We start from the raw sequence: 27,578 nt of genomic DNA on the forward strand, positions 1-27,578 counted from the left end.
CTCCAAACGAGTACCTTTTAACAAAGCCTCCACAACCGTCCTTTACGTCTGGTGTGCGGCTCACCTACAGCATCCCTCGTTAAAATACCTCAATAAAACCCAAACACGCGCTGCATGTGAACGTACACCGTTCGAGCCCTTTAGAGGCATTTTCTCAACGTAAAAGGAACAATACCGTTGTCACAGTACCGGTTCAAGTTACAGTTTATTGTAGTCAGGAAGACATCATTCTGTGATTGGTCAGAGTAATACTGGAAGCAGTGTTCTGCCTCCTTTCAACAGCAAAGCAAACATACAAAAACAAAGTGCCTCATTAGGACACTGACTTACAAAACGTACACACAGAGCTCCCATAGAAACATGTTACTAATACATAACATGACAATAACACCATATATTTCATAGGAACAAAATTAGGTTGTAAAGGGATGAACTAATGCCAGCCTTTAAGGGAGCGTTCAGGTTCAGGACACCATTTTTTTTATTGAATCCGAAATAACATAAGCCTGTTTTTAAGGTGAAATATTCTCCTGGATCTGTCATGTCTGGTAGCATGTTCTCAAACACCACCCTGTATTGTGTGACAATGAGGCTGGAAGTGCTCATGGTATAGACCAGGGGGTATGATATCACAGAGCTGTCGTATCAACGCACAAACATGACTCACATGGGCACACATGCGTGGTTACATCACAATCACTCATCCCTTCTATAATTAGGGGGTACTGGTGTCCTAAACACTCAAGTGCAGAAAAGGCGGCTTCTATACGACACAGTTTAAGTAAAATTTATAATATAAGCTAAGGAATATCTGCATATCATAGCACATCGTTTGGTCATTATTTGAACAGTGGTCTTGATTTGCGAGTCAAAAAATAATAATAACTTAAAAGTGTAAGGCTTTGTTGGGTCTAAAGAATGAACAGACAGAGGCAAAGATGGACGCAACTTGTTGAGTCAGCGGCAGAGACAAATTGTTTTGAGCCATTACCGCCTTCTTTCCTCAACTTTCTGTCTCTCTCAGATAATTATGATTTATTAAGACTCCCTCTGTTAAGGTAGAGGATCAATCACTTGCTTGGGAATGAGAGCCATGGCAACCCCTCGAGAACAGACAATGCACGTAACCCCAAATCTGCATATTTCAGGGTTCAATATCCACGTCTTGAGAACTCATTCAACACACACTGCAAGTGGTCCTCTCCCAGCTTCTCTCATAAACATGAGTTAAGCAAAAAAAAAATATATATACATGCAAATGTATTTTGGCTCATGACAAATAGGCTTTACCCCCCCCCCCCCCCAACTCACAGATGTGTTATCTTGGCTAATTTCGTCCATCTGCCTCATCAGCATTCCCTGATAGCGGCATACATCAACATGAACGGCTCGCGCCAACAGTGAGGCTTATCATCGCTCCCCTTGGGCGCGGGCCACGTGTGCTCTCATCAGCCCCAGTGTTCAGGGAGACCGTGTTAGCCTACTTGCTACGCTTGACCGGCGTGTGCTGGTCCAGGCTATCAGCTGAGGGCAGAGTGGCATCCAGCTGTGAGGGGGTGATGGAGGAGGCGCTGAGAGAGTGCATGGCCTGGACCTTCTGCAGTCTCCTGGTCAGCTCTCCTTCGCAGGCCTGCAGCAGAGCCGAGATCCTCTCAGGGCCCCAGCCCAGCACCTGTTCCATGGAGGCTGCACCCTTGCTCACCACCATCTGCACATGGAGGAAAGCGGGACAGATTGGGAGCTTTGTTTCTGCTAGGCTAGAAATAGACACAATCTGCGCCGGAAACCTCGCTAACTCCTTTAAAAAGCGGAAAGGATTTATTTACTCAATACCACTACTCCAAGCAGTGCTTTTGATGATGTTCAAGGTGGACAGATAAGTGGTAAAGAAATTATTCAATTCACTTGGTTAATCCCAAAGGAATTTCAAGATTCATATTCAAGGGTTCTCTAAATTCAAACAGAGTGGTCTGATATTAATATTATAACTATCATTTTACCTTGAGCTATTAAATGGGAAACATTTTGACAAATCGCTTCAGGAAACGACCAATTTCTCCTCCCTGATGCTCATGGGGATTTCAAAAGAGAGGTCTCTGCTCCCGTCACCATGACGCACACGAAATATGCATCGCCTCAGGTCGCAAGCAGTCTTCTTACTTGTTGACAGAGTTTACAGCGTGACCATGTAGCGAGCTTCTCATTGCTACGTTTTGCCTAGGACCGCATGCAGTGCACTGTGAGGTGAGTGAAGCACGGAGGGATAGTGCCACCTAGTGGAGATATGGACTCAAGCACTTCAGTCTGCAGAAGACGATCTGCTTCTGTATCTCCTATTGAAACGCTGGCTTGTTTTCCTTAAGGCTGGGCAATATATAAAAATTGATATCTCGATATTGTCAAAATTGTTACAATTCAATATATATCTCGATATGTTTGCACTTGCATTTAAATAATAAAAATACATGATTTCCTTTTGTCCCCATTAGAAAACAACAACTATTTAGATAGAACAGCTATTGTTACAAAATGTGTATGCAAATTTAAGCAGCTGCCATAACATGGTACTTGCAGCTTGACAAAATGGACCTTACATGGAACAATTCATGCAGAGGTCCTTATGTGACAGGACAATAAGAGAGCAAAAGATAGTGCCTGTGAAAGTGCAGTTTTCAGTTTGTGCACATGCTCTTTTGTGAGGATGTGGACAAACAGTGTCTGTGTGTGTGAACACAGAGGAGCCAGATGGTGATCTGAAAACAAGCAACACAAGGACCAGCAACAACAACAAAAATCGATATTCACAATATTTTCAAATTTTACATTGTCGTCAAAATTATTGCGATATTATCGCTAATATTCGATATATCTCTCAGCTTTAGTTCTCCTCATTCAGTCGTATCTCATTCTGGCTGAAGAGCTAAGTAACTGTGGGGTCATGGGGTCATACTGACAGGAAGCAGGTGTTCTCAGGTGTGGTTTTCACAGGAGAGGTGAGTACCTGGATCTCCTCGTTGGAGAGCCTGGTCTCGGGGCTGGTCTTGCCCTTCAGGACCATCAGAGTCCTGGACATGAAACCTGATGATGAGTCTACCTCCATCCCATCTGGCACGTCCATGTCACCTTCCCCTGTCACCACAACAACAAGCGTGTCACAAACTTCTGACATCATCTGACATTCAGAGAGAATCAGAACAAAATGAGAGTAAGGGAGTGCATGGTCAGAATCATAATGTGCTTATGATGGGATGGTTGTTCGTAGTCAGAGCAACGGCTCCCCCTAGCGACCAAGCACACGTGACGCGTATGTAACAGACGTGGTCTTGCAAGTTCCGTCAGAGTTTTCCAGACCGTATCCATCTTTCATTGAGGATCGAACACGCCATCTCTGACTTCCAAAGCGCCACCATTACCAGCTACGCCAAAGAAAAGCTAGCTGTTCAATGACGCGGATGGCCTGTTACATACTTGATGAGTAAGTTTCACCGACTCACACCGGCTACACACACTTAACACATACAGATGACTGTAGGTGGGTGAGAAGTCACAGTACACGTGTGTCTTTCATCAGTGCTTGAAACAAAAATAGATATATTTTACATTCTCATGGCTATGGTGCTAGTCTGGGCAGGAAGGCACACCCTGTAGCAACACCCCACACCTGCTTAGTCAAACAATGTTCATATCTAAAAAGTACGCAAAGGTGCGAGTGTCTTTCACACGCTTTGTACACCGAATCCTGCTTACACCCATCACATTACATCACTTCCTCTGAGATCTCAGAGGATTCAGACCTGGTGGTCCTTCCTGGGCAGGGCTTTAGCTATCTGTACCAGATGTTTCTCATTCCTACCGGTCTGGCTGGGCAGGGCAGGCTGGCTGTCCTCCTTCTCCACAGCTTTGAGGTAGAGCTGGAGCAGCTCCTTGGATTGCCTCTCCTCCTCTCTGCGGTCCAACACCCTCTGAAGGGTCTCCTGGAGGTTCTGAGCCTTGTTCTCCTGGAAGCCCAGGGCGGAGGCCAGCTCCAAGCCAGGGACGTCCACCAGGGACTGGGGGGGGAAACCAAAAAACGTGACCCAAAAACGCGGAGGCTCACCCCAGTGATCGTCTGACATGTTCAAAGCCTGCTCCTCCTGACACAGCCTGAATCTAGTCGTCGATTGTCAGAACTCAACAATGTATCTCCTTTGTCCTTGACGGGGATCCAGTAGAATTAATCGTATTAGTTAGAATGTTAGACCATATATTAACTGAATGCAATGCTAGTGGGCGTCAGCAACAAAATCTGTTTGTCTGCCTTGTTTTCTATTGGAACATCCAAGCTTGACCTGAGCGAAGCTGCGCGCTGTTTGTGAATAACTTTTTGTTGGTGTTAGCGTGAGGTCACCTGCAGGTCGGCCTCAGACATGAGGATAATGCTGGCCAGGTCTTGTCTCAGCTGCTGAGCCAGGGACTGCCAGGATTGGGGTACAGCCAAGGAGCTGTCCACTGAATCTGCCTCCACTGTCTCCAGGTCCATCGAGTCCCTGCTCAGCCATGCTGTCCCTCCGTCAACTGCAGGAGAAGAGAGAAACTATGTCAGTCAGTCTCAGAGACAGGAGGACATAGGGGAGGCTGGGTGACATGCCCAGACTGGGTTAATCCCAAAAGTTGAGTTGGTTTGTAGAACAACCCAACTTTTATGTTTCTGGATTTGACTGAAATGTTGTATTAAAAAACGTTTTACATTTTATACTGTAACTGAATGTTGGCATTGAAGATATTCATTACATTACAGCGGAGCTTTGATCAACAACAAAAAACACTCACTTTTTTTAAGCGGGGCCCATATCTCTCTTTGGTGCAAAAGCATGAACTTTGTGTTGGGTGGTAAGCACAAGAAGTAGGCTTCGTCTTCAACTATTGTCCCGTCATCTTCTAAAACCACAGAGACGGCGTCTGGATCGAAGCCAAGAGACTCGCATCCTAAGGGAGGAATGGTACAAAAAACAACAACAAAGTAGTTCAACACACGTTTCAAGACATTTCGGAAAAGAACGGTCGAACTGATAAGGTTAATTAAATACAGTGACATTTGGAGTCAGATTCAAGGTTATAATTTGAATGCGGGAACATGTTCTCTGACATGAAATGTTTCAGTCCGCGACAATTATGTCCCATACGTGTAGACTATACGTAGACATAGAATGTGGTCGGGCTAGGATGCATTCCGATAGCCAAGTGGAATGTTGCTTCCAGTGTGCCAAGCCGTGTTCTCGTTGAGCAATAAACAAGGCGTCATTACTTCTTTATTTAGCAAAAATGTGGTTGCAACTGCTGAGGTTTCTTCTTAAATGTAAACCACGAGCCCTGAAAGGAGCATTCTAACATTCAGGTTTGGCTCAGAAGACGTACGTGGGAGGTATGCACCCCTCCTTGTGATTCGCACACTAGGAATGGAGCGATGCATAGTGTCAGGCAAGTCCGCGCAAGAAGGAAATATGGGGCAAAGATCTAAGACAAGAGACTGCCCATGAGTATCACATGAGTTGACGCTTTTTTTTGCTAGAGGCTTTCAATAAAACCATGAATTATTGTGGTTGGTTCGTAAGACTTTCTGAAAAACATATTGGACATTGGACATATTGGCTACACAGGTTTAAAAAACGATGCCACTGACGGACCAGTAAATACACAAAGACAAGTAATTATTTTCTCATGAAGTTACTACTTTGCAACGTGTGCCTCGCTGCTACTAATACATTTGCTAAACTAAATAGCTTACAATACTGAAACTGTGAATGGCCAGCACGCATCATACTTCACGCCTGTTTACTTGTTTACCTTTAATCTTCAGTTGTGTTAAAGAAGAAACCACCAAGCCGTATGATTTCTGCCGTGAGACATTGCACACCTTACAAGGTTTTAATTCTGTCATCACGTCGCTGTCGTTAGACAAATTTAAAATTAAGCTAAAGCCGACAGTAAGTTATTTTACCGCCGATGAACTACACACTACCGCTCACAAGGAACTACTTCCAGAAGTTACGATCATGTTTTCCTTTAGCGATTAATCGTCCTTTCCTGTTCAGTCAAGAGCAATCATTCACGAATGAATAGATATGTACCCTCGTTTCGTGTCAAAAGACAAAGCGGCCCAACCCGTACGTGGGAAAGCAGTACGCCATTCGGATAGGCAGCATCCAAACCGCCGTGGGCCGGGACGGGCAAAGTAAACAAATTATCGTATAGTGACTAGCTAGCAAGCACGCTAGTAAAGCCAGGAGAGGGCTGGAAAGATGGCATCGGCTGATCAACCTGATCCCCAAACTCAGGTCTCTTTTTTTTCTTTTTTTCAGCAACATTTGATTTGAACTGTGCCAACGCATTTAATACGCGAAAAACGCCCGTGACATGAGACTGCATTTTCTGAATCGCTCCCTTTGTTCTTGTTTAGTTGTTCCTGCATCACCTAGCAAGCTAACAAGCTAGCGAGCAAGTAGTCGTGTGTACTATCTGCGTAAAGTTTGAACATTGGGTTCGAGTGATTCTCTCATGGTTTGTTACAGATGCAGGCCGAACTGTCAGTTTGTCAGATAGCATGTGCTAGCTAGCTATAGTATAAGCCAACATTAATTGTACCTGTCGTATAACTTGCCTGATGTCAATCTATCTTACGTAATAGTTCAATGCTCACGAGAAAAGGTCAATGATGATACTGCTAGCTAGCTAACTACACTATAAATGCAGAGGAAGTCCAACGCTCTTTCAGCTTGCCTCCAACTTTTCAACTGTACAAATCCACTTAATCAAAGTTAGCCATTTCAGTATTGGTCGAAGTGTGTTACACATTACTGTTATCATTAGTTACACTAAATCACATAGCTACAGTTGAATGCATGCATGATCCACACTTATTTGAGGAGGATGACTGATTCTGCAAAAAGCATTTGTCAACAATAATTTCAGCCAACAACATATCAATATTAGGTTGTCAAATGTTAAGTTTATTTGCCATATGTATCAAATACAGGTGCAGATACATTGGAATTATTAGGTGCTGCTCCTCTTGACTGTTTTGGGTGGCATATCTAAACCTATTATAAATAGGCTATAGCCTTAGTCCTAAATGTCCTAAATGAGCAACTTCTAATGTCTATGCTTGTGGGACATTTTTGTGTGCAATTGCTCTTTCTCTCAACATTTTAGTGACCTATTGCTCTCCTCTAAATAAAAAGTGATTGGCTGAAGTCCACACTGTTTGTGAGTAAGATAGGGGGCCTCTTGTATCTTACCTTTTGATGTGTTCCCTAACCCTAACTTGATCAGTCACCCCAAATTCAAACAGGCCAATGTATCTCACTCGTCATTGCAATTTGAGATCATCTGTCAATGTGCATTCTAAGTTCTTTTGCTGACAGAGTTAGATTTGATCAGGAGACGGCTCGCGGGCCCATGGTCATAATGTACTGTAACTGGTGCTGTATTACAGAGGCTTAAGGCTCTAATGTGACAAAGGCTCTTATTTCAAGCGAAGGCAAAAGGCTCACAATTCTGATTGGAGCTCCCTGATACATACAATGACTCAAATGCCTCTGTGTAATTTTTGAAGGTAATCAGGTCAACCATTAGGCCTTTTCAGACATTCATAAATTTAAATTGAATGATTTACACCGTGTTTTAGTGTTCATCAGTGTGCATACATGCACATGTAATTTATCGGCTGTACAATTGGGTATGTGCTGATGTTACATTGGTTACATTAGAAATACTTAAAAATCAGCTTGATTTTCGTTTGAGGAAAACATTGTCCTGCAACCGGCAATATTCTCTACTTGTCCGTTAGATGGCGCCCTAACCTAAGTCTTTTGCCTTTTTCAGCCTGGCGTTCCGTCCGGAGACAATGCAGCAGTCCCCAGAGAAGCGCTGGTAAGACGACATTTCTCTTTGACTTCCACAAAATGTAATAATGGGATATAATAGAGCAGACGTTTATTTTTTAGAATGTTAAATTATGTTTTCTTCTCGTCATATGAGGTTTCTATAAATCTTACGGACGCTTATAGGTTTCTTCGGAACAGAGCTAAGTGCTTATAAGACTGCTTTTGTGTCACCGTTAGAATGTATTGGCCCAAACATCAAGTGACCTTAACATCATAAAGTCAATTCACCTTTACTTTATACACACGGACTGCAGTGACTAACACCTGTAATCTGGTTGTACTATTATGGGTTTTCTCTCTGGAGAAGAAAGCGTGTTTACTTGAGAGGGCTATATGAAAATGTTCTAAACCATTTATGCTACACAAAAAGGCTGAATACACTGGTACATTCTCCTTCTAACCAGCGAGCAGAGAGTATCTTTGTCCGATCCACTTGCCCAGGGAGAGCAGACCAGAGGAGTTGTGGTCGAAAGTTATAACTTCAGAGCTCTAAGAAAAGTTCTTCAAATATAGTGTCTCACTTAGCCCCCATTAAGATACCGTTACAGCAGGTTGCGAATTATACAATGACAATCGGGGGGGTCAACTTTTTCTCCAGGGCGTAAAGGACAGAGCAGGCGCGTGCTTCTGTGAACTGAAGTCTTAAAACAGCAATTCCTAACCTGTAGGCCGCTTCTCACTAGTGGTCTGCTAGGGCGATACAGGTGGGCCGCCAAACCAATTTAAACCAAAGCATGAAAAATAAATCAATTTCAAAATATTTATATTTAATGTTGTTAAATTATTATGAAAATTCTTAATTTTAAAATGACATTTTGCCTTTAATTAATCTTGACGTAAACGCCAATAGTTACGCTTGGCACGTTGATGAAAGACCAAGTGATATTTCCGCTTAACTTGCATAGCCCACTTCAATCCACAATGCATGCAAACTGCATAAGCCAAGTCAACAACTTCCGTTAGTGAGCAGTTACGTTAGTTTTCAAACACAAAATGCCGGTTTTTATGAGGAGTTTGGGTAGTCTTCCCGTAATGACAATCATCAATGTAGATATAATCCTATTTTGCTGCCGTTTAAGCAACAGGGAAAAGGGGGTAAAATTGTAAGTTTTGAGCTATATCCACAATTACAAAGGTAAGGTTTATCTAACTTACTCACACAGTAAAAGTAGCTAGTGCTAGCTCAAATATTTGAGCTATGCAAGTGGGCCGCAAAGTGTAAAAGGTTGGGAGTGACTGCCCTACAGTATCGTATCTTGCTTGTTTAAGTAGTTTCTACAGTCTGTTGATGATAATAAGTCCAATTAATCCCACAAGGTCACAGGGCACGTACCACACAACGTTTGTAGTCAAGGGTCACCAACAAAGTATCGTACAGCAAAACTGGCAGTAAGTCATATCGAGCCTCCTGACCTGCTGTTTTTACCTCTTTTTGGGGGGTCTCAGTCTTAATTAGGTGGGTCATACCTCCCGAATTTAAACCCTGCATTACAGTACAATCGCTCACAACGAATAGCATCTACAAATCTGTGATCCAGCCAGGGCTCAATCATTTTGTGCTCTCCTTGTCCCATGTCTTGTGTTTAACCCAGGCTAATTTAATCTGCTGGATATTGATTTTTGTTGTCTGTTCTTATATTTCTAATTTATTTCAATTTCATCTTCCCCAAATGTGCTTTTAAGACTCCCTGCTTCAAAAGAGAAGAACATGTTTTTATGAGAAGGTCCTTATTTGAAACTGCTTGACAAGTTCCCCCCCTCTCCTCCCACCTCCTCCTCCTCCTGTTCCCTCCTTCCTTCTTTAGATGAGCTGCTCTTTCCCAGTTAAGTGGATTATTACAGTAGGGATAATTCTTGTCACATGGCATTATTTGGATGAAGTGAATAATTGAAATTTGTGTCTGAAAGGATTTTATCTGGATGAGAGGAAGGAGACTGCTGGCAGGGGTTGGAGGGAGGCTTCTGGGCATGTGTGTGTGTGTGTGTCAGCCTGCGTGCTCGAGTCCTCTTCTTATACACACGTGTGTGTGTGTGTTGATTGTGTGTGTGTGTCAGATGCACTGTGCTGTCAGGCGGGAGACACCAGTCATGTTAACAGGTTCTGACTCACCTCGCCCTGATCGGTGGACCCTGGCTCCTAGCATGGCTCTTTCCTCCCCTCCTCTCCTCCTTCTCTCCCTCCTCTTCCCTCCTCGTGGTTTCTTGAGGGGCCTCTGGTTCGGGGGACTCCATCGTCCCTGCCGTGCCCAGGGTCAGAACCAGGGAGAGGGCTGGGAGCCAGTTGGAGCCTGCCGTTAGTCCTCCTTTGTGGCCAGGCCGACACGCATGCAAGGGCACATGGGAGAGGGTTTACCAGAGAGGGCACCCTGTCTGTCTCTCTGCCTGACTGCAGTGGGCACTGCTGCCTGTCTGTCTCTCTGCCTTACTGCAGTGGGCAGTGCTGCCTGTCTGTCTTCCTGACTGCAGTGGGCAGTGCTGCCTGTCTGTCTCTCTGCCTGACTGCAGTGGGCACTGCTGCCTGTCTGTCTCTCTGCCTTACTGCAGTGGGCAGTGCTGCCTGTCTGTCTTCCTGACTGCAGTGGGCAGTCCTGCCTGTCTGTCTCTCTGCCTGACTGCAGTGGGCAGTGCTGCCTGTCTCTCTGCCTGACTGCAGTGGGCAGTGCTGCCTGTCTCTCTGCCTGACTGCAGTGGGCAGTGCTGCCTGTCTCTCCCATCGTCTTTCAGGCTTCTGCCCTTCTCCTTCTGTCCTCTGCTCATCAGCCTCTCCTACGCTCTTTCTCTCTCTCTCCCCATCACTCTCTCCTACACTCCATCTCCAACTCTCTCTCTCCTACTCTCTCTCTCCTACTCTCTCTCTCCAACTCTCTCTCCTACTCTCTCTCTCCTACTCTCTCTCTCCAACTCTCTCTCCTACTCTCTCTCTCCTACTCTCTCTCTCCTACTCTCTCTCTCCTACTCTCTCTCCTACTCTCTCTCTCCTACTCTCTCTCTCCTACTCTCTCTCTCCTACTCTCTCTCCTACTCTCTCTCTCATACTCTCTCTCTCCTACTCTCTCTCTCCTACTCTCTCTCTCCTACTCTCTCCTACTCTCTCTCCTACTCTCTCTCTCCTACTCTCTCTCTCCTACTTTCTCTTTCCTACTCTCTCTCCTACTCTCTCTCTCCTACTCTCTCTCTCCTACTCTCTCTCCTACTCTCTCTCTCCTACTCTCTCTCTCCTACTCTCTCTCTCCTACTCTCTCTCCTACTCTCTCTCTCCTACTCTCTCTCCTACTCTCTCTCTCCTACTCTCTCTCCTACTCTCTCTCTCCTACTCTCTCTCTCCTACTCTCTCTTCTACTCTCTCTCTCATACTCTCTCTCTCCAACTCTCTCTCTCCTACTCTCTCTCTCCTACTTTCTCTCTCCTACTCTCTCTCCTACTCTCTCTCCTACTCTCTCTCTCCTACTCTCTCTCTCCTACTCTCTCTCTCCTACTCTCTCTCCTACTCTCTCTCTCCTACTCTCTCTCTCCTACTCTCTCTCTCCAACTCTCTCTCTCCTACTCTCTCTCTCCTACTCTCTCTCTCCTACTCTCTCTCCTACTCTCTCTCTCCTACTCTCTCTCTCCTACTCTCTCTCCTACTCTCTCTCTCCTACTCTCTCTCTCCTACTCTCTCTCTCCTACTCTCTCTCTCCTACTCTCTCTCTCCTACTCTCTCTCCTACTCTCTCTCTCCAACTCTCTCTCCTACTCTCTCTCCTACTCTCTCTCTCCAACTCTCTCTCCTACTCTCTCTCCTACTCTCTCTCTCCTACTCTCTCTCTCCTACTCTCTCTCTCCTACTCTCTCTCCTACTCTCTCTCTCCTACTCTCTCTCTCCTACTCTCTCTCTCCTACTCTCTCTCTCCTACTCTCTCTCTCCAACTCTCTCTCTCCTACTCTCTCTCTCCTACTCTCTCTCTCCTACTCTCTCTCTCCTACTCTCTCTCTCCTACTCTCTCTCTCCAACTCTCTCTCCTACTCTCTCTCCTACTCTCTCTCTCCAACTCTCTCTCCTACTCTCTCTCCTACTCTCTCTCTCCTACTCTCTCTCTCCTACTCTCTCTCTCCTACTCTCTCTCCTACTCTCTCTCTCCTACTCTCTCTCTCCTACTCTCTCTCTCCTACTCTCTCTCTCCTACTCTCTCTCTCTCCTACTCTCTCTCTCCAACTCTCTCTCTCCTACTCTCTCTCTCCTACTCTCTCTCTCCTACTCTCTCTCTCCTACTCTCTCTCTCCAACTCTCTCTCCTACTCTCTCTCCTACTCTCTCTCTCCAACTCTCTCTCCTACTCTCTCTCCTACTCTCTCTCTCCTACTCTCTCTCTCCTACTCTCTCTCTCCTACTCTCTCTCTCCTACTCTCTCTCTCCTACTCTCTCTCTCTCCTACTCTCTCTCTCCAACTCTGTCTCTCCAACTCTCTCTCTCCTACTCTCTCTCTCCTACTCTCTCTCTCCTACTCTCTCTTCTACTCTCTCTCTTCTACTCTCTCTCTCCTACTCTCTCTCTCCTACTCTCTCTCTCCTACTCTCTCTCTCCTACTCTCTCTCTCTCCTACTCTCTCTCTCTCCTACTCTCTCTCCAACTCTCTCTCTCCTACTCTCTCTCTCCAACTCTCTCTCCTACTCTCTCTCTCCTACTCTCTCTCCAACTCTCTCTCCTACTCTCTCTCCAACTCTCTCTCCTACTCTCTCTCTCCTACTCTCTCTCTCCTACTCTCTCTCTCCTACTCTCTCTCCAACTCTCTCTCTCCTACTCTCTCCTACTCTCTCTCCAACTCTCTCTCCTACTCTCTCTCGAACTCTCTCTCCTACTCTCTCTCTCCTACTCTCTCTCTCCTACTCTCTCTCCAACTCTCTCTCTCCTACTCTCTCTCTCCTACTCTCTCTCTCCTACTCTCTCTCCTACTCTCTCTCTCCTACTCTCTCTCTCTCCTACTCTCTCTCTCCAACTCTGTCTCTCCAACTCTCTCTCTCCTACTCTCTCTCTCCTACTCTCTCTCTCCTACTCTCTCTTCTACTCTCTCTCTCCTACTCTCTCTCTCCTACTCTCTCTCTCCTACTCTCTCTCTCTCCTACTCTCTCTCTCTCCTACTCTCTCTCTCCAACTCTCTCTCTCCTACTCTCTCTCTCCAACTCTCTCTCCTACTCTCTCTCTCCTACTCTCTCTCCAACTCTCTCTCCTACTCTCTCTCCAACTCTCTCTCCTACTCTCTCTCTCCTACTCTCTCTCTCCTACTCTCTCTCCAACTCTCTCTCTCCTACTCTCTCCTACTCTCTCCTACTCTCTCTCCAACTCTCTCTCCTACTCTCTCTCCAACTCTCTCTCCTACTCTCTCTCTCCTACTCTCTCTCTCCTACTCTCTCTCCAACTCTCTCTCTCCTACTCTCTCTCTCCTACTCTCTCTCTCCTACTCTCTCTCTCCTACTCTCTCTCTCCTACTCTCTCTCTCCTACTCTCTCTCTCCTACTCTCTCTCTCCAACTCTCTCTCCTACTCTCTCTCTCCTACTCTCTCTCTCCAACTCTCTCTCCTACTCTCTCTCCTACTCTCTCTCTCCAACTCTCTCTCCAACTCTCTCTCCTACTCTCTCTCCTACTCTCTCTCTCCTACTCTCTCTCTCCTACTCTCTCTCTCCTACTCTCTCTCTCCAACTCTCTCTCCTACTCTCTCTCTCCTACTCTCTCTCTCCAACTCTCTCTCCTACTCTCTCTCCTACTCTCTCTCTCCTACTCTCTCTCTCCAACTCTCTCTCCAACTCTCTCTCCTACTCTCTCTCCTACTCTCTCTCTCCTACTCTCTCTCTCCTACTCTCTCTCCTACTCTCTCTCCTACTCTCTCTCTCCTACTCTCTCTCTCCAACTCTCTCTCCAACTCTCTCTCCTACTCTCTCTCCTACTCTCTCTCTCCTACTCTCTCTCTCCTACTCTCTCTCTCCTACTCTCTCTCTCCTACTCTCTCTCCTACTCTCTCTCTCCTACTCTCTCTCTCCTACTCTCTCTCTCCTACTCTCTCTCTCCTACTCTCTCTCCTACTCTCTCTCTCCTACTCTCTCTCTCCTACTCTCTCTCTCCTACTCTCTCTCCTACTCTCTCTCTCCTACTCTCTCTCCTACTCTCTCTCTCCTACTCTCTCTCCTACTCTCTCTCTCCTACTCTCTCTCCTACTCTCTCTCCTACTCTCTCTCTCCTACTCTCTCTCTCCTACTCTCTCTCTCCTACTCTCTCTCCTACTCTCTCTCTCCTACTCTCTCCTACTCTCTCTCTCCTACTCTCTCTCCTACTCTCTCTCTCCTACTCTCTCTCCTACTCTCTCTCTCCTACTCTCTCTCTCCTACTCTCTCTCCTACTCTCTCTCTCCTACTCTCTCTCCTACTCTCTCTCCTACTCTCTCTCTCCTACTCTCTCTCTCCTACTCTCTCTCTCCTACTCTCTCTCTCTGTTCTCTCCACTCCCACTGGATACTCTGGAACTCCATTTACCCTTGTTTTCTCTCTTTCTCTCTCTCTGCCATCTCTTGCCCTCCAGCCCTTGTTACTGCATTCCAAAACTGCTGTCAGATAAACACACACACGCTTGTGTTTGTTGAACCTACGGTAACCAGTTCTGGTCATAAATGGAGAGCAGATTGTGTGTGTGTTGCTGACACACAAGTGTTTCTGTACAGCTGGGTCCCACAGGTAAACAAAAGCTAAGCTAAGGCTAAGCTGGAGCTCCTGTTCCTAATATCAATGACTTCTCAATGTGGGGGTGAGGTGGGGTGAGGAGGGTGGAGGTGGGGGTGAGGTAGGTGGGGGAATGGGTTTGGGGGTGGAGGAAGGGATGAGGGTGGAGGAAGGGCTGAAGTTGGGGCAGCGTTTTACGCAGAACATCCCGGTGCCACCCCGACTTCAAACGCTCCCCTTCCCCAGGATATTAAGCGACTGATGAAAAATTTAGCGACCGTTAAATAAGGCGCTTTGAAGTGATCTGTTTTGGCTCAGGAGTCTCTGAATTTCCGTAGCCCCTCTGCTCACCAACGTGCTGCAGGGAGGAGACAAAAACAACAAGGTATGATAGGCCCAGGAGTAGGGCTGGCTGGATGGCTGGCTGGCTGGCTGGGTAGGTTGTTAGCTGACTGACTGGCTGGCTGGCTGGCTGTTTACAAACATTTAACTACAGCTTGTGACACCAGATCTAGCCATGCTGCTGCCCCCTGGTGTCTCTCCTCCTCTCCTCTCCCCCTCTCTCTTCTCCTCTCCCCCTCTCTCTTCTCCTCTCCCCCTCTCTCCTCTCCTCTCCCCCTCTCTCCTCTCCTCTCCCCCTCTCTCTTCTCCTCTCCCCCTCTCCTCTCTCCTCTCCTCTCCCCCTCTCTCCTCTCCTCTCCTCTCCCCCTCCTCTCTCCTCTCCTCTCCCCCTCTCTCCTCTCCTCTCCCCCTCCTCTCTCCTCTCCTCTCTCCCTCTCCTCTCTCCCTCTCCTCTCTCCCTCTCTCCTCTCCTCTCTCCTCTCCTCTCCTCTCCTCTCCTCTCCCCCTCCTCTCTCCTCTCCTCTCCCCCTCCTCTCTCCTCTCCTCTCCCCCTCCTCTCTCCTCTCCTCTCCCCCTCCTCTCTTCTCCTCTCCCCCTCTCTCCTCTCCCTCTCCTCTCCTCTCCTCTCCCCCTCCTCTCTCCTCTCCTCTCCTCTCCCTCTCCTCTCCTCTCCCCCTCTCTCCTCTCCTCTCCTCTCCTCTCCCCCTCCTCTCCCTCTCTCTCCTCTCCTCTCCCTCTCTCTCCTCTCCTCTCCTCTCCTCTCCTCTCCTCTCCCCCTCCTCTCCCCCTCTCTCCTCTCCCTCTCCTCTCCTCTCCTCTCCCCCTCCTCTCTCCTCTCCTCTCCTCTCCCTCTCCTCTCCTCTCCCCCTCTCTCCTCTCCTCTCCTCTCCTCTCCCCCTCCTCTCCCTCTCTCTCCTCTCCTCTCCCCCTCCTCTCTCCTCTCCTCTCCCCCTCCTCTCTCCTCTCCTCTCCCCCTCCTCTCTTCTCCTCTCCCCCTCTCTCCTCTCCCTCTCCTCTCCTCTCCTCTCCCCCTCCTCTCTCCTCTCCTCTCCCCCTCCTCTCTCCTCTCCTCTCCCCCTCCTCTCTTCTCCTCTCCCCCTCTCTCCTCTCCCTCTCCTCTCCTCTCCTCTCCCCCTCCTCTCTCCTCTCCTCTCCTCTCCCTCTCCTCTCCTCTCCCCCTCTCTCCTCTCTTCTCCTCTCCTCTCCCCCTCTCTCCTCTCCTCTCCTCTCCCCCTCCTCTCCTCTCCTCTCCCCTCTCTCCTCTCCTCTCCTCTCCTCTCCTCTCCTCTCCTCTCCTCTCCTCTCCTCTCCTCTCCTCTCCTCTCCTCTCTTCTCCTCTCCTCTCCTCTCCTCTCTTCTCCTCTCCTCTCCCCCTCCTCTCCCCCTCTCTCCTCTCCCTCTCCTCTCCTCTCCTCTCCCCCTCTCTCCTCTCCTCTCCTCTCCTCTCCCCCTCCTCTCCTCTCCTCTCCCCCTCTCTCCTCTCCTCTCCTCTCCTCTCCTCTCCCCCTCCTCTCCTCTCCTCTCCTCTCCTCTCCTCTCCTCTCCTCTCCTCTCCTCTCCCCCTCTCTCCTCTCCTCTCCTCTCCTCTCCTCTCCCCCTCTCTCCTCTCCTCTCCTCTCCTCTCCTCTCCTCTCTTCTCCTCTCCTCTCCTCTCCTCTCCTCTCCTCTCCTCTCCTCTCCTCTCCTCTCCTCTCCCCTCCCAGTTGGTCTCATAGGTTCCCAGCTAACAGATGTTGCTCACATGCTAGTCCATGATGAATAAACATATTTAGTTTAATATTTAGTGAGGGATCTGGGACTATGATCAGTCTGAGAAGGTTCCCAGGATTCTTCACACGCCCTTTCTGTCAACATACAGCCTCCTGGGGACACAAGACATCAACCACAAACGTCAAAACACTTCTATGCATCTACGATTGTCACGCTCGTATATCACTAAAATCTCCAGGCTAGGTGTAAAGTCTATTGACCTTCCCAATTAGCCGATTGACAGCTATATGCGTAGGAACAGAGGGTGGTTTCACTTTGGATTGAAAGGAGAATACCAACACCACCACTCATAAAGTACTGATGTCAGAATTCATTTTGAAAGCTGGCTCTTGTTTTCATTTTTGTGGACTCTAGGTTTCAACACGCCCCAAAATTAATTATTCCACGGGAGTAAGGGATGGTAGCCATTAACGAGTCCGTCAGGGCAGTCCTTATTCTGGAAAAAACCAGTCTGCAATTTAGTTAGTCAGGGGAACCTGCCCAGAGATTTTTCTTTTTTCCTCTTTGCTCATTACTTTAATTGTAATTGTAATCCTTTATTGGAGCTGTCTGCAGTAAAGGAGAGTTATGGCAGAGGAGGGGGCGAGAGCTGCACAGATATTTCATGATTATTGGAGAAGACGGTCACTAGGTGGCAGCCACTACCCCGGCCCTGGTGATTACTGTGCTGGGAGTGATGGTGAGAGACACTGTGTGTGTGTGTGTGTGTGTGTGTGTGTGTGGGAGTGTGAGAGTGAGACGGGTCTGCCTGTTACTAAACGCATCCTGAGCTTTTGGAGAGCAAAGCCATTTCAGAAGCACCTGTCTGGTACCTGATCCTGGTCCTTAAGGCCTGTCCTTGTCACACACAGGCCTGCTGTGCAGCCTGCCACAGGGCCTGGAGCCGGCAGGTCCACACACCGTCCCAGCGCACTCCGGCTCTCTGACCGAGCCAGGGTTAGGGTTAGCAGGATGAACGTCCTTTCAGGCGCCAGTCTGGGCGAGCTGCTCTCTGATCAGCCTCGTGTGCTGGTTCTGAGTGGCTCTTGTTGTTCACCCTGGGCTGTGTTTGTGTCAGTGCTTAATGATACAGGAAGGGCCCACTGTTTTATTGTTGCTGTGTTGCACTTTTTTTCTCCGTCCACCCCCCCCCCCCCCCCTCCTGCTGGCCTCCTTGGAGGACTCTGTATGAATTCTCACTGTCATATCCAAGGACGAGTGGCGCAGGGTCAGCTAATTGCTTTTATGATTATGATTTCACGTCAGATTTATCGTGCGTGCTCGAAGCCCATCTTCCAGGTCTGCCGACGTTGCTGCCGGTTTCTGGAAAATGAGTTTACAGCTCCTGGCTTGGAGTTGTGGTTTAAGTGCAGGTCACACTTTTCTTTTGTCATTAGAGCTGAATGTCGTTGGGTGAATCACACAGGATTTTTCCTCTGAAAGCCTCCGGTTTCTCTTGCTGTCGACGCCGTTCCCGTGTGGTTGTTTCCCCAAGGTCTTTGTTTGTGTGAGAAACCCTGAGGTTGTGACAGGGGATGACACAGATGAAGATGTTTGTGAACTTATTTTCTTAGTTTTGTTTGAAGTAAAAAAAATATATATATATTTATGACATTTTCATAAATCTCTCATCTTCGTTTCTGTTTGAAGGAAACAAGTTTCTTTTTCACATTACGCCAGAACTGTGAGTCTCTTCTTTTTGATGTTTGAGATTTTTCAGATGGGTCCACCCTTCTCTTTGAAAAGGATGAGTAGGGATGAGTCCAACCCTATTTTTTATTATTTTGTGGTTTCTGCTTTCAGAACTTGGCTGGACTTGATGTTTGCTGCCAAGTCCCTTGAGGCAACAGTGGGAAAAATTCCAAGGGTACTTGGAATCTCTCACTTTTTAAAATATATTATTATTTTTACTGAAGCCAATTGTAAGGCACGTTGACCTCGGTTTACCTTAATGTTTCTGCCTTTGGGTCAAATTGTAAGATTTATTAGTTTGACCCTCTTAGTTTGTGGAAGTGTGTAGCCTGTGCCAAGGTTTTGGTTTGGTGTGGATTCTCAGTGTTTACAACATCTCACCCACTTGTGAAAGTTCATTTCGAAGTCATATTTGAAGACTGTGATTATACATTGAATTCAATGAACTTTTATGAGCCCTCTGGACTTTATTTGTAGAAATGTCAATCCTGGCAAACATATTAACCCAAACAACATGGTAACAGAGTTATAATTTCCAGTCCTCTCATAACTTAAATCTGTCATTATATGTTTACTTAAGAAAAAGATAGAAATACGATACCACTTTAATTACTGCCTGGTTATTTTGCCTCGATATTCTTGGGAAAGAATCCTCGCCGCGTTGCCGTTTACAAATTACCGTGCCTCTTTCTAATTACCCGCCATTTGATTTACAGTTTTCCCGGTGTTTACATGAGTAAAAACAGAAAGCGAGGCCAAACCAGGACTGCCAGCGTCTCTTCTGGACGCGACTGGAAATCTCCTGATGAATCAGACGTCTCCCGCTGTCAGCACCGTTCACATCCCTCCCGCCCTCCAATGTCACTTTCAAGGCATAATTACACAAGTTGTGTTGATTAGTATGAGAAGCAATTACGCCGGCTTTCCGACGCAAATGGGGGGATGTGATGGAGGATGACTGACAGGAAGCTTCCTGTCTTTAATAAGTAAATGACTATGGTAATTCAGGTGCCGAGTCCCTTTGATTCGTCAGCATCTTTTTCGTTTTAGCGATGTCCTCTGGTTTTAATGAACAGGAGTTGTTTTTGATGGAAGGGCCCCCATGCCTCCCTGTCTCTCTGACCTGGAAGTGGAGACGGTTCTGTCTCGGGGGAGGGGGGGGGGGAGGGGAGGGGGTGTTGCTGGTGGCCGTCGACCCCTCCTCTGGTTCCTCAGAGCTGGCCCAGGACCCTCTGCTTCCTTTCAGCGCTGGATCAAGTGCGAAGCCACGTCAGGGCGCACAGCACAAAAGTGTTTTGTAGCAGACGGTCATATGGCTTGATTCCACACAGAAATTATTTAGTAATTGACACTGTGGGGATTTTCTTTCTTTCTTTTTTTTACTCCTCCTTTTTTCCCTTCTGTATCTGGCATCCCAGTCTGGCTGTTAATTTGTCGTGCACCAGCTCCCCTGCATTTCAGATATTTGTTTAAATGTCGGGATTCCCTCTGTGCATTTGTAACTACACTTCTGAAAATGCTGCTCTCTCTAATTATGTCACTGGATTCTGCCTCATGTGCCTGCTGGTTCAAAGAACGGCATTCGGCCTGGTTCAGTCCCAGCATCGCAGATCTCTGAGCACCTTCTGCATCAACATCTTTCTTGCCCAACATTTAGTTGTTTTCAAGGTGCGTGTGACTGTGTGTGGGAAGAACAATGGGATTTGAGCGAACTATCCCCAAGGCTATAGGTAAAGCATGTTGATCCCATTTAGTTTGCTGGCTGCGCTCGTAACCCCCTATAGAGCCATACATGTCCTGCATAAATATGATGAAATAATTTTCACTTGCACTTACAGCTCAGATATAATTTATATGGACTGAATGAGTGCTGCATTGTGGCAAAGCATGAGTGGACCAAATGCTCGTTTGTCACCTCTAATAAATGTTGGAATGTAAATTATGAAGTTATGCTTCAGATGTAAATGCACTTTATTTCAACCCCCTTAATGCAGAGACCCCACTCCAATACATTAGGACGAGGGGGGGGGGGGGGGGGGGTGCCTGAAGGGGGGGGGTTAACTTAGAATTCTGACTGTTTTCACAATCAATAATAAACACAAAAGATGGTAGATGAGGGACATTATAACATATCTCGAGTCGGGTTCATAAATTATTGCTTGGGAGCAGGCTTGTACACCAAAAATGTAAATACATTAATGTTATTAATAATGTAGTGACTAATAGTTCTATCACGACTGTAATAACAGTTTAATGGAATATGACAGCAAGAATGTATTACACTTCTTACATTTAGATGGGGCCTCACAGGATATTTATCAGGGATTTCTGAAACATGCTTTTTTATTTTATTATTTTGTTCGGCTAATTGCTTATTTTGCCCAAACGTCTTCCAGGGTAGAAAGGGGGGGATGCGGATAAAGAAGAAGAAAAATTACAAAAACACGTAATGGTTATTAATTAATTCATGTCAGTTCTTTGGTTTGATGAAAGTGAAAAGCTAATGGGGTTGGGGAGCTTCTCAGTGTGTGGCGCCCTAAGATGACGTCTTTATCAGGGGGCTATCTGTGAAAACAGCACTCCACAGATCTACTTAGGAGTAGGTATCGTATAGTATGCACCTTAAAATGTAATCCACTAAATAGAATACCTTCAAGGTGTTCCCCCAGTAACCTGTTTTGTGAAAAAGGCAGTGTTTCTACGTACATGAGGGTTTGTTGGGTTAACAAGCAAACTTACTCTCACTTTGGAGGTGATGTGCAATAGGGCGTAGCAAGGTCTCCCACACGCCGCACCCCCTCCCTAAACACCCCTCCCCCTCCCCTACCCTGTACCGCCCCTCCCCTCCAGCATACTGAGCCCCTCCCCTCCTGCTACCCAGCACCCAGTCACCTCTCACACAGGGCATTCTGCCAGGAGGTTTGTGAAACCCATAGGTGCTGCATAGGGGGAGGGCGTGCGAAGCTACCATGTTAAGGGCTGTCATTACGGCCTGGGCACAAGTGCAGACCAGCCAGTAAAACAAGGGCTGGCGCAGTAAACAGCAGCCATAGCTGAGGTCACAGGCGCGACTGACAACACCTGGACTGGCTGTGGTCCACGGCACAGTCCTTCAGACACAGTCACACAGACACAGTCACTCAGACAGGACTGCGCTGCGGGTGGGATTGACACGGTGGTTATGTTTTCCACACCTGTATTCAGACCTACCCCACACCAGGAGCTAGACGGATGGATGCTACAGTGTCATGTTCAGGTAGTGGGAGGAGCTTCATAAGATACGGACGGATTAGAACCGACACATTTCTGGAACCCTGAGGGGCTTACAGCAAAGATCTCCAGCAACTCCTGTACTGATTCAGTCGGTGCTCTGTCAGAACAAAACATAATGCAGTATTTCCTCACTCTTTCACTTCTGAAGTTGACGTAACGTTTCTGTGAAGGTCAGTAGGTCATTTCGAGCTGGCAAAAGGAGTTTTTGTGTTTGTGTGGAAGGGAGGATGACAGGAGTTGATCTCAGTTCATTCACAAACATGTCATTCGCTCACCGATTTATCATCCCTACGTGCTTCTCCTCAAGGTCCGTCCAAGCCTATTTCTGTTGGACTCTGTAATGATCAGCCCCTACCCGGACTGGAACATGGTTTTAGGTATCAAGGCGTGTGGAGGGGACGAGGGAGTGGAGGGAGGGGAGAAGGGAGGGGAGAAGGGAGGGGAGAAGGGAGGGGAGGGAGGGAGAGGAAAAGGGAGGGGAGGGAGGGAGGGGAGAAGGGAGGGGAGGGAGGGAGGGGAGGGGAGGGGAGGGGAGGGGAGGGAGGGAGGGAGGGAGGGAGGGAGGGAGGGAGGGAGGGAGGGAGGGAGGGAGGGAGGGAGGGAGGGAGGGAGGGAGGGAGGGAGGGAGGGAGGGAGGGAGGGGAGAAGGGAGGGGAGGGAGGGAGGGAAAGACAGACAGGGCCTCATCAAACCCTTTTAAAATGTGGCCACATTGTTGTCATGTGTTTTCTGTGTCAAGGTCGACAGAAAATGCCAGAACAGGTGTCCTCTCCCGCATAGCTTGCCAACAGGAGTCAGGTGGCTGAGCGGGTAGAGCATCAGGCTAGTAATCTGAAGGTTGCCAGTTCGATTCCTGGCCAGTGCACATGACGTTGTGTCCTTGGGCAAGGCACTTCACCCTACTTTCCTCGGGGAGAATGTTCCTGTACTTACTGTAAGTCGCTCTGGATAAGAGCGTCTGCTAAATGACTAAAATGTAAAATGTAACTCAGCCCCTTCTCCCAGCCTGACATTCAAGGGGTGAAGTCGGTGCCGACACCTCTGCTGTCGCTGCCTGCCCCCCCCCCCCCCCCCCCCTCAAACCCCTCTGCGTGCTGTCACCAGCCACGAGCGTTGCCTTTGACGATCGGTATTATCTGCTTTCAGTGATTTTCAAAGAATGTGACTTTTGATATTAGCCAGCCTTCTGTCTTTAACAGATCTACAGTAGAGTACACCTAAGTGCACTTCATCTCGACAGTTCAACAGTTCGCTGAATTTTCACTCACTGAATGTGGAATGAGAGGTATTCAGGTCACGTTGATCAAGTGTCTATTTATAGCTTAGCAGTGCCCAAATAATAAGTACAAAAAATGTATTTGGTTTAAACAATGCCATTCTCAGACTCACAGAATTTCTACTTCAAAGCGGAGGTAACGACAGCAGTGAATATTTAGGTGGCACGAGTGTATAAGGGCAGGTATGTCTTCAGTAGCTATGTTGCAAAACCTGTCAGTTATGGCACAATGTGATGGAAAAGGTTAGTCAGTTTTGGGTGGGTGAAATGGGTGCAGGATAAACTTGTTGTGGACTTGATATGAACTGAAATACCTGAACTATCTCAAGTCTAACTCGTTTGTTTAAACTGGGAGATTACTGAGAATTATTGAGTCATTTGACACGTTTCTTGTTGACGTCAATGTAGCTGTATAGCGATCGAACACATCTTAAATTTGGATTATAGAAGGAGAACTGACGATGACCCTGCTAGTTATTTGTCTCAAGATGCTGTCAACATGGCTAAACTTTGCTCTTCATCCAAGACCTGAGGTTAGACTCTGGCAGTTCATGAGCCTTCAGAAAAAAAAACTAAAACTTTGCCAACATTTTTCCATGTCAGTTAGTTTGATTGGTAACAGACCTAGGATGTCCTCCATGACTCCAAGTGTCAGGCTTGGGAAATGGAAGGAGGACGGGGGGGGAGGGGTCGATCCAACTGCCTTTAGATTACCCCTGACCATGTGGCTGGGGCGTGTCAACCCAGAACCATCTCTCTGTGAGGCCTATTGTCTTGGTGAGTGTCTAACTGCTTCTGACAGGCCTGTTAAAGATTGGGCCCTGGGTGAATAGTCACCCGCGACCGTCCTTGTTGTGTCATACCACTACTCGCCAGTAGATGGCGATGTTAATCTTCTCTGGCTCCACTCTATGATCTGTAGCGTCTGCCAACCCTCTCTCTCTCTCTCTCTCTCTCTCTCTCTCTCTCTCTCTCTCTCTCTCTCCATCTCTCACTCTATGTCCGCTTGCTCAGAGAAGAGATGGAGGGTCATGCTACCAATTCCTAGCCCCCTTTTTGAAGACCGTGAAATTGTTGATCCAGGACGCGTGATTAGTGTGTTTGTGTGTTTGTGTGTGTGTGTAGAGGGGGGTTATTGACTGGAGAGGGGAGATGCGAGATTATAATGTCACTGGAATGTCACAATCTGTCTGGCTTGTCTTTGTGGGCTTGTCACCGTGCAGCAAGGAGGAAGAGTGTGGTCAGTACCGGCCTCCTGTGCTATAGGAGGCCTCCTGTGTTATAGGAGGCATCCTGTGCTGTATGAGGCCTCTTGTGCTGTAGGAGGCATCCTGTGCTGTATGAGGCCTCTTGTGCTGTAGGAGGCATCCTGTGTTATAGGAGGCATCCTGTGCTATAGGAGGCCTCTTGTGCTGTAGGAGGCATCCTGTGCTGTAGGAGGCATCCTGTGCTATAGGAGGCATCCTGTGCCATAGGAGGCCTCCTGTGCTATAGGAGGCCTCCTGTGCTGTAGGAAGCCTCCTGTGCTATAGGAGACCCTCCTGTGCTATAGGAGGCCTCCTGTGCTATAGGAGGCCCTCCTGTGCTATAGGAGGCCCACCTGTGCTATAGGAGGCATCCTGTGCTATAGGACGCATCCTGTGCCATAAGACGCATCCTGTGCTATAGGAGGCATCCTGTGCTATAGGAGGCCTCCTGTGCTATAGGATGCCTCCTGTGCTATAGGAGGCCCTCCTGTGCTATAGGAGGCCCTCCTGTGCTATAGGAGGCCCTCCTGTGCTATAGGAGGCATCCTGTGCTATAGGAGGCATCCTGTGCTATAGGAGGCATCCTGTGCTATAGGAGGCCTCCTGTGCTATAGGAGGCCTCCTGTGCTACCTTCATTAGCTGTCTGGAAGTTGGCAGGCAGAGACACTGTACTCCGATCTGATGCCAGCTTGCAGCATCATGTGGAATGTAATGTGTGTCGTGCTGTGTGTACCAACCACAGTTCCTCCTTCAAGATGCACCCCTTCTGTCTGTGAGTGAAGGAGTGTGTGTGTGTATGAGTATGTGAGCGAGTGTATGTTTGTGTGTGTGTGTGGGTATGTGTGTTTGTGTGCGTGGGTATGAAAATGTGAGCGTGTGAGAGTATGTGACAGTATATGTGTGTGTGTGTGTGTGTGAGAGAGAGACAGAGAGAGACAGAGAGAGACAGAGAGAGACAGAGAGAGACAGAGAGAGACAGAGAGCCAGAGAGAGCCAGAGAGAGAGACAGAGAGAGAGAGAGAGAGAGAGAGAGAGAGAGAGAGAGAGAGAGAGAGAGAGAGAGAGAGAGAGAGAGAGAGAGAGAGAGAGAGAGAGAGAGAGAGAGAGAGAGAGACGGGAGAGAGCGGGGAGAGGGAGAGGGAGACAGAGACAGACGGAGAGGGAGAGGAGGAGAGAGAGAGAGGGAGAGGGAGGGAGAGAGAGGGAGAGAGAGGGAGAGAGAGAGGGTTTGAGCTAGACGGAGGGGATCGGCCTGTCACCGTTAGTCGTATGTGACAGGGTGGCTCTCCTCATGTCGCCACAACAACACAACTCCCGCGCCGCTTCTCTTGGACACCAGTTCCCCTTCTCTTGCCACTGGTGCCGTTTGCATTTGGCCTCGGTCGACTGATCGAATGTGAAGGCCTGGAGTACACTTCCCCCGTAATGTGAAGGACCAGATACGGAACTGAGTCAGTTGCATGTGTGGTGATTGAACTCTTAAGTGAAGCCTAGTTGCAGCTTAGATAAAAGTTTTTTTTTTTTTTTTTTTTTCTCAATTCGTTTTTCCAACCAACAAAATGTTTTTTTTTCTTTTTTTCTTTAGTACTTTTGCACTTGTTTACTTAGTGAAATGAACAGGGTTAGAATCCGAACATCTTGATCTGTGTTTTGTGATGTTGTTCCTGTGTTCCTTAGGTGTGCACAGGAAAGCACTTTACGTTCTGAAATGAATGCATGAATCTTTATGCAGCCGTACAAACACATTCTCTCCTCTCTGCCTGGTGAGTTATGTCATTTATTTGCATTTCAGGGTCCCTGCCCGGTAAAGCTCTTTCCTCGCACCAACAGACCCACCATTCTGCTTGTCACAGAATGTCATCATTGACTGTAAATGTCCCGAAAAAAAAAAGAAAAGCTTCGAATTACAGGAAAGAGGCTGTGCGTTAAAGAACAAAGGAGATCGATGGCAGTACATTAAATTTTATGCGATTGAGAAAAAAAAAAAAAGAAAAAAAATCAACTAATTAAAATTGATTACTCCTGCTTTGTAAAAGTGTTTCTGAATTAAATTATTGTATGAAAACATTTTGACCAATCGAGGAGCTGAGGAAGTATCCATTACTGGATTGCTGCTCTGAAGGACCGGAATGTTTGTGGTGGCAGAGTAGTTTGTAGTTACTCCAGCGCTCCCCTCCCCAACGTCCCCCCTCAGCTAAAGTGGCACAGTTTAATCTCCCCTGACCCTTATCTCTCAGAGCGGCCCCGACACTCTGCGTTTAGGCCTTTTACCTGAATTAAAAGGAGTTTGCGAGCTTTGTCTGCCGTGTTTGGTCCAGAGTGAGTGAAAGCGAGGTGCCACTGGCTAAGCCCCCGGTCCTTTGTCATCCAGGCAGCGGAAACCCTCACTGGGGATATCCTCAGACAGACAAACCATCTGTCTCAAGGCTTCTTCTGCGAGTGGATTCCCTGACAATAGACTGCAGAACTATACACTCTAAGGGAGGGGGCTGATACCACACCACAAGTCTTTCAGGGGTGGGGGGGGGGGGGGAGAGGAGGTTGAGTACGTACATTTGACAGACTTGCTCAAGGTTTCAGAAACGTGCAGTTTGTCACGTTGAAGGCTGGGCTTGTAAACTGCCTCATATGAGAGAGTCTCTGTTCCTTTCTATTAGAAGGGGTTACACAGGGTACATCTGACTGAGATGGTGATATCTGCTACTGTATTTATACTAGCTTGTTTGGGATGAAAACACTCTTCCACTCCGCTTCATTTACATGTATGACCAGGGTCACATGACCCAGAAGCTCATCCAGGTGTTTCCTTGAATGTGTAAAATGTGTGTTTCTACTTCCTGCTGGAGAGATAGGGAAACACTCATAAGGGTGTGTCTGCTTTACGTATTATGCTCTTCTTCAGAGGGGGTTGAGGTAGAACAAGGTGTTTATTGTTGAGAAAATCTGAGATTGCTGCTGAGAGTATCTGTGTGGACGATCTTAACGTTGTGACGGGGTAGCTGGATTGGGTCCCAACTGAACCAGTCCTCACATGTAGCATTCATAAGAGTTAACTGTTCCATAAGCCTGCACCACTGACACACAATGACGTCACAATGGACAGGCCTGATAGGCAAATGTTCATGGATGGAAAGTTTGGAGTGAAAGTGCACCGGTCGCTAGATTAAACAGATATCCGTCCAGACTGCCCTTTGATATTGCGTAATATGTTTGATGTCATGGTTTGTAGCCTTGCCCATGGGGATGAAGTTGTCGCACATACAGCTCTGTGTGTTATTTTTGAAACGTTTGCTAACCAAACGTCAATGATGTTTTCCATTGGCTTTTTTTTGTTTTTTTTGTGAGCTGGTAATCCTTCACTATGACCTTTAATTTCAGAACGTAGAGCCCGTT

At 47.4% G+C, this 27,578-nt stretch overlaps 2 protein-coding genes across 5 annotated transcripts in view; one reads left to right on the forward strand and one right to left on the reverse strand.

Moving 5' to 3' along the window:
- Positions 1–186: 186 nt before the first annotated feature.
- Positions 187–6,674, reverse strand: dffa (DNA fragmentation factor, alpha polypeptide). 2 transcript variants are annotated; one of them, XM_084679846.1, is made up of 6 exons: positions 6,622–6,674; positions 4,810–4,965; positions 4,388–4,554; positions 3,854–4,049; positions 3,002–3,129; positions 187–1,708 (listed from the first exon to the last, which is right to left on the reverse strand). In XM_084679846.1, exons 2-6 carry the CDS (start codon positions 4,850–4,852, stop codon positions 1,481–1,483), a joined length of 762 nt encoding a protein of 253 aa, XP_084535972.1. In that variant the 5' UTR covers positions 4,853–4,965; positions 6,622–6,674; the 3' UTR covers positions 187–1,480. The 2 variants fall into 2 exon arrangements, with proteins under 2 accessions (XP_084535972.1, XP_084535971.1); XM_084679845.1 differs by lacking the exon at positions 6,622–6,674 and adding an exon at positions 5,824–6,056.
- pex14 (peroxisomal biogenesis factor 14) overlaps positions 6,126–27,578 on the forward strand; it is a 50,857-nt gene continuing 29,404 nt past the window's right edge. For 2 of the 3 annotated variants that reach the window (XR_014732044.1, XM_084679843.1), the window contains exons 1-2: positions 6,132–6,314; positions 7,861–7,908. Coding sequence is in view for 2 of the 3 variants with exons in the window: in XM_084679843.1 (XP_084535969.1) it covers positions 6,279–6,314; positions 7,861–7,908 (84 nt within the window). In the remaining variant the exon portion in view is untranslated. Of the gene's footprint in view, positions 6,315–7,860; positions 7,909–27,578 lie in introns of all 3 variants that reach the window. The other variant, XM_084679844.1, reaches the window with a different exon arrangement.

Source organism: Hypomesus nipponensis, chromosome 18 (assembly GCF_054491055.1).
Source record: "Hypomesus nipponensis isolate SF chromosome 18, ASM5449105v1, whole genome shotgun sequence".
NCBI lineage: Eukaryota > Metazoa > Chordata > Actinopteri > Osmeriformes > Osmeridae > Hypomesus > Hypomesus nipponensis.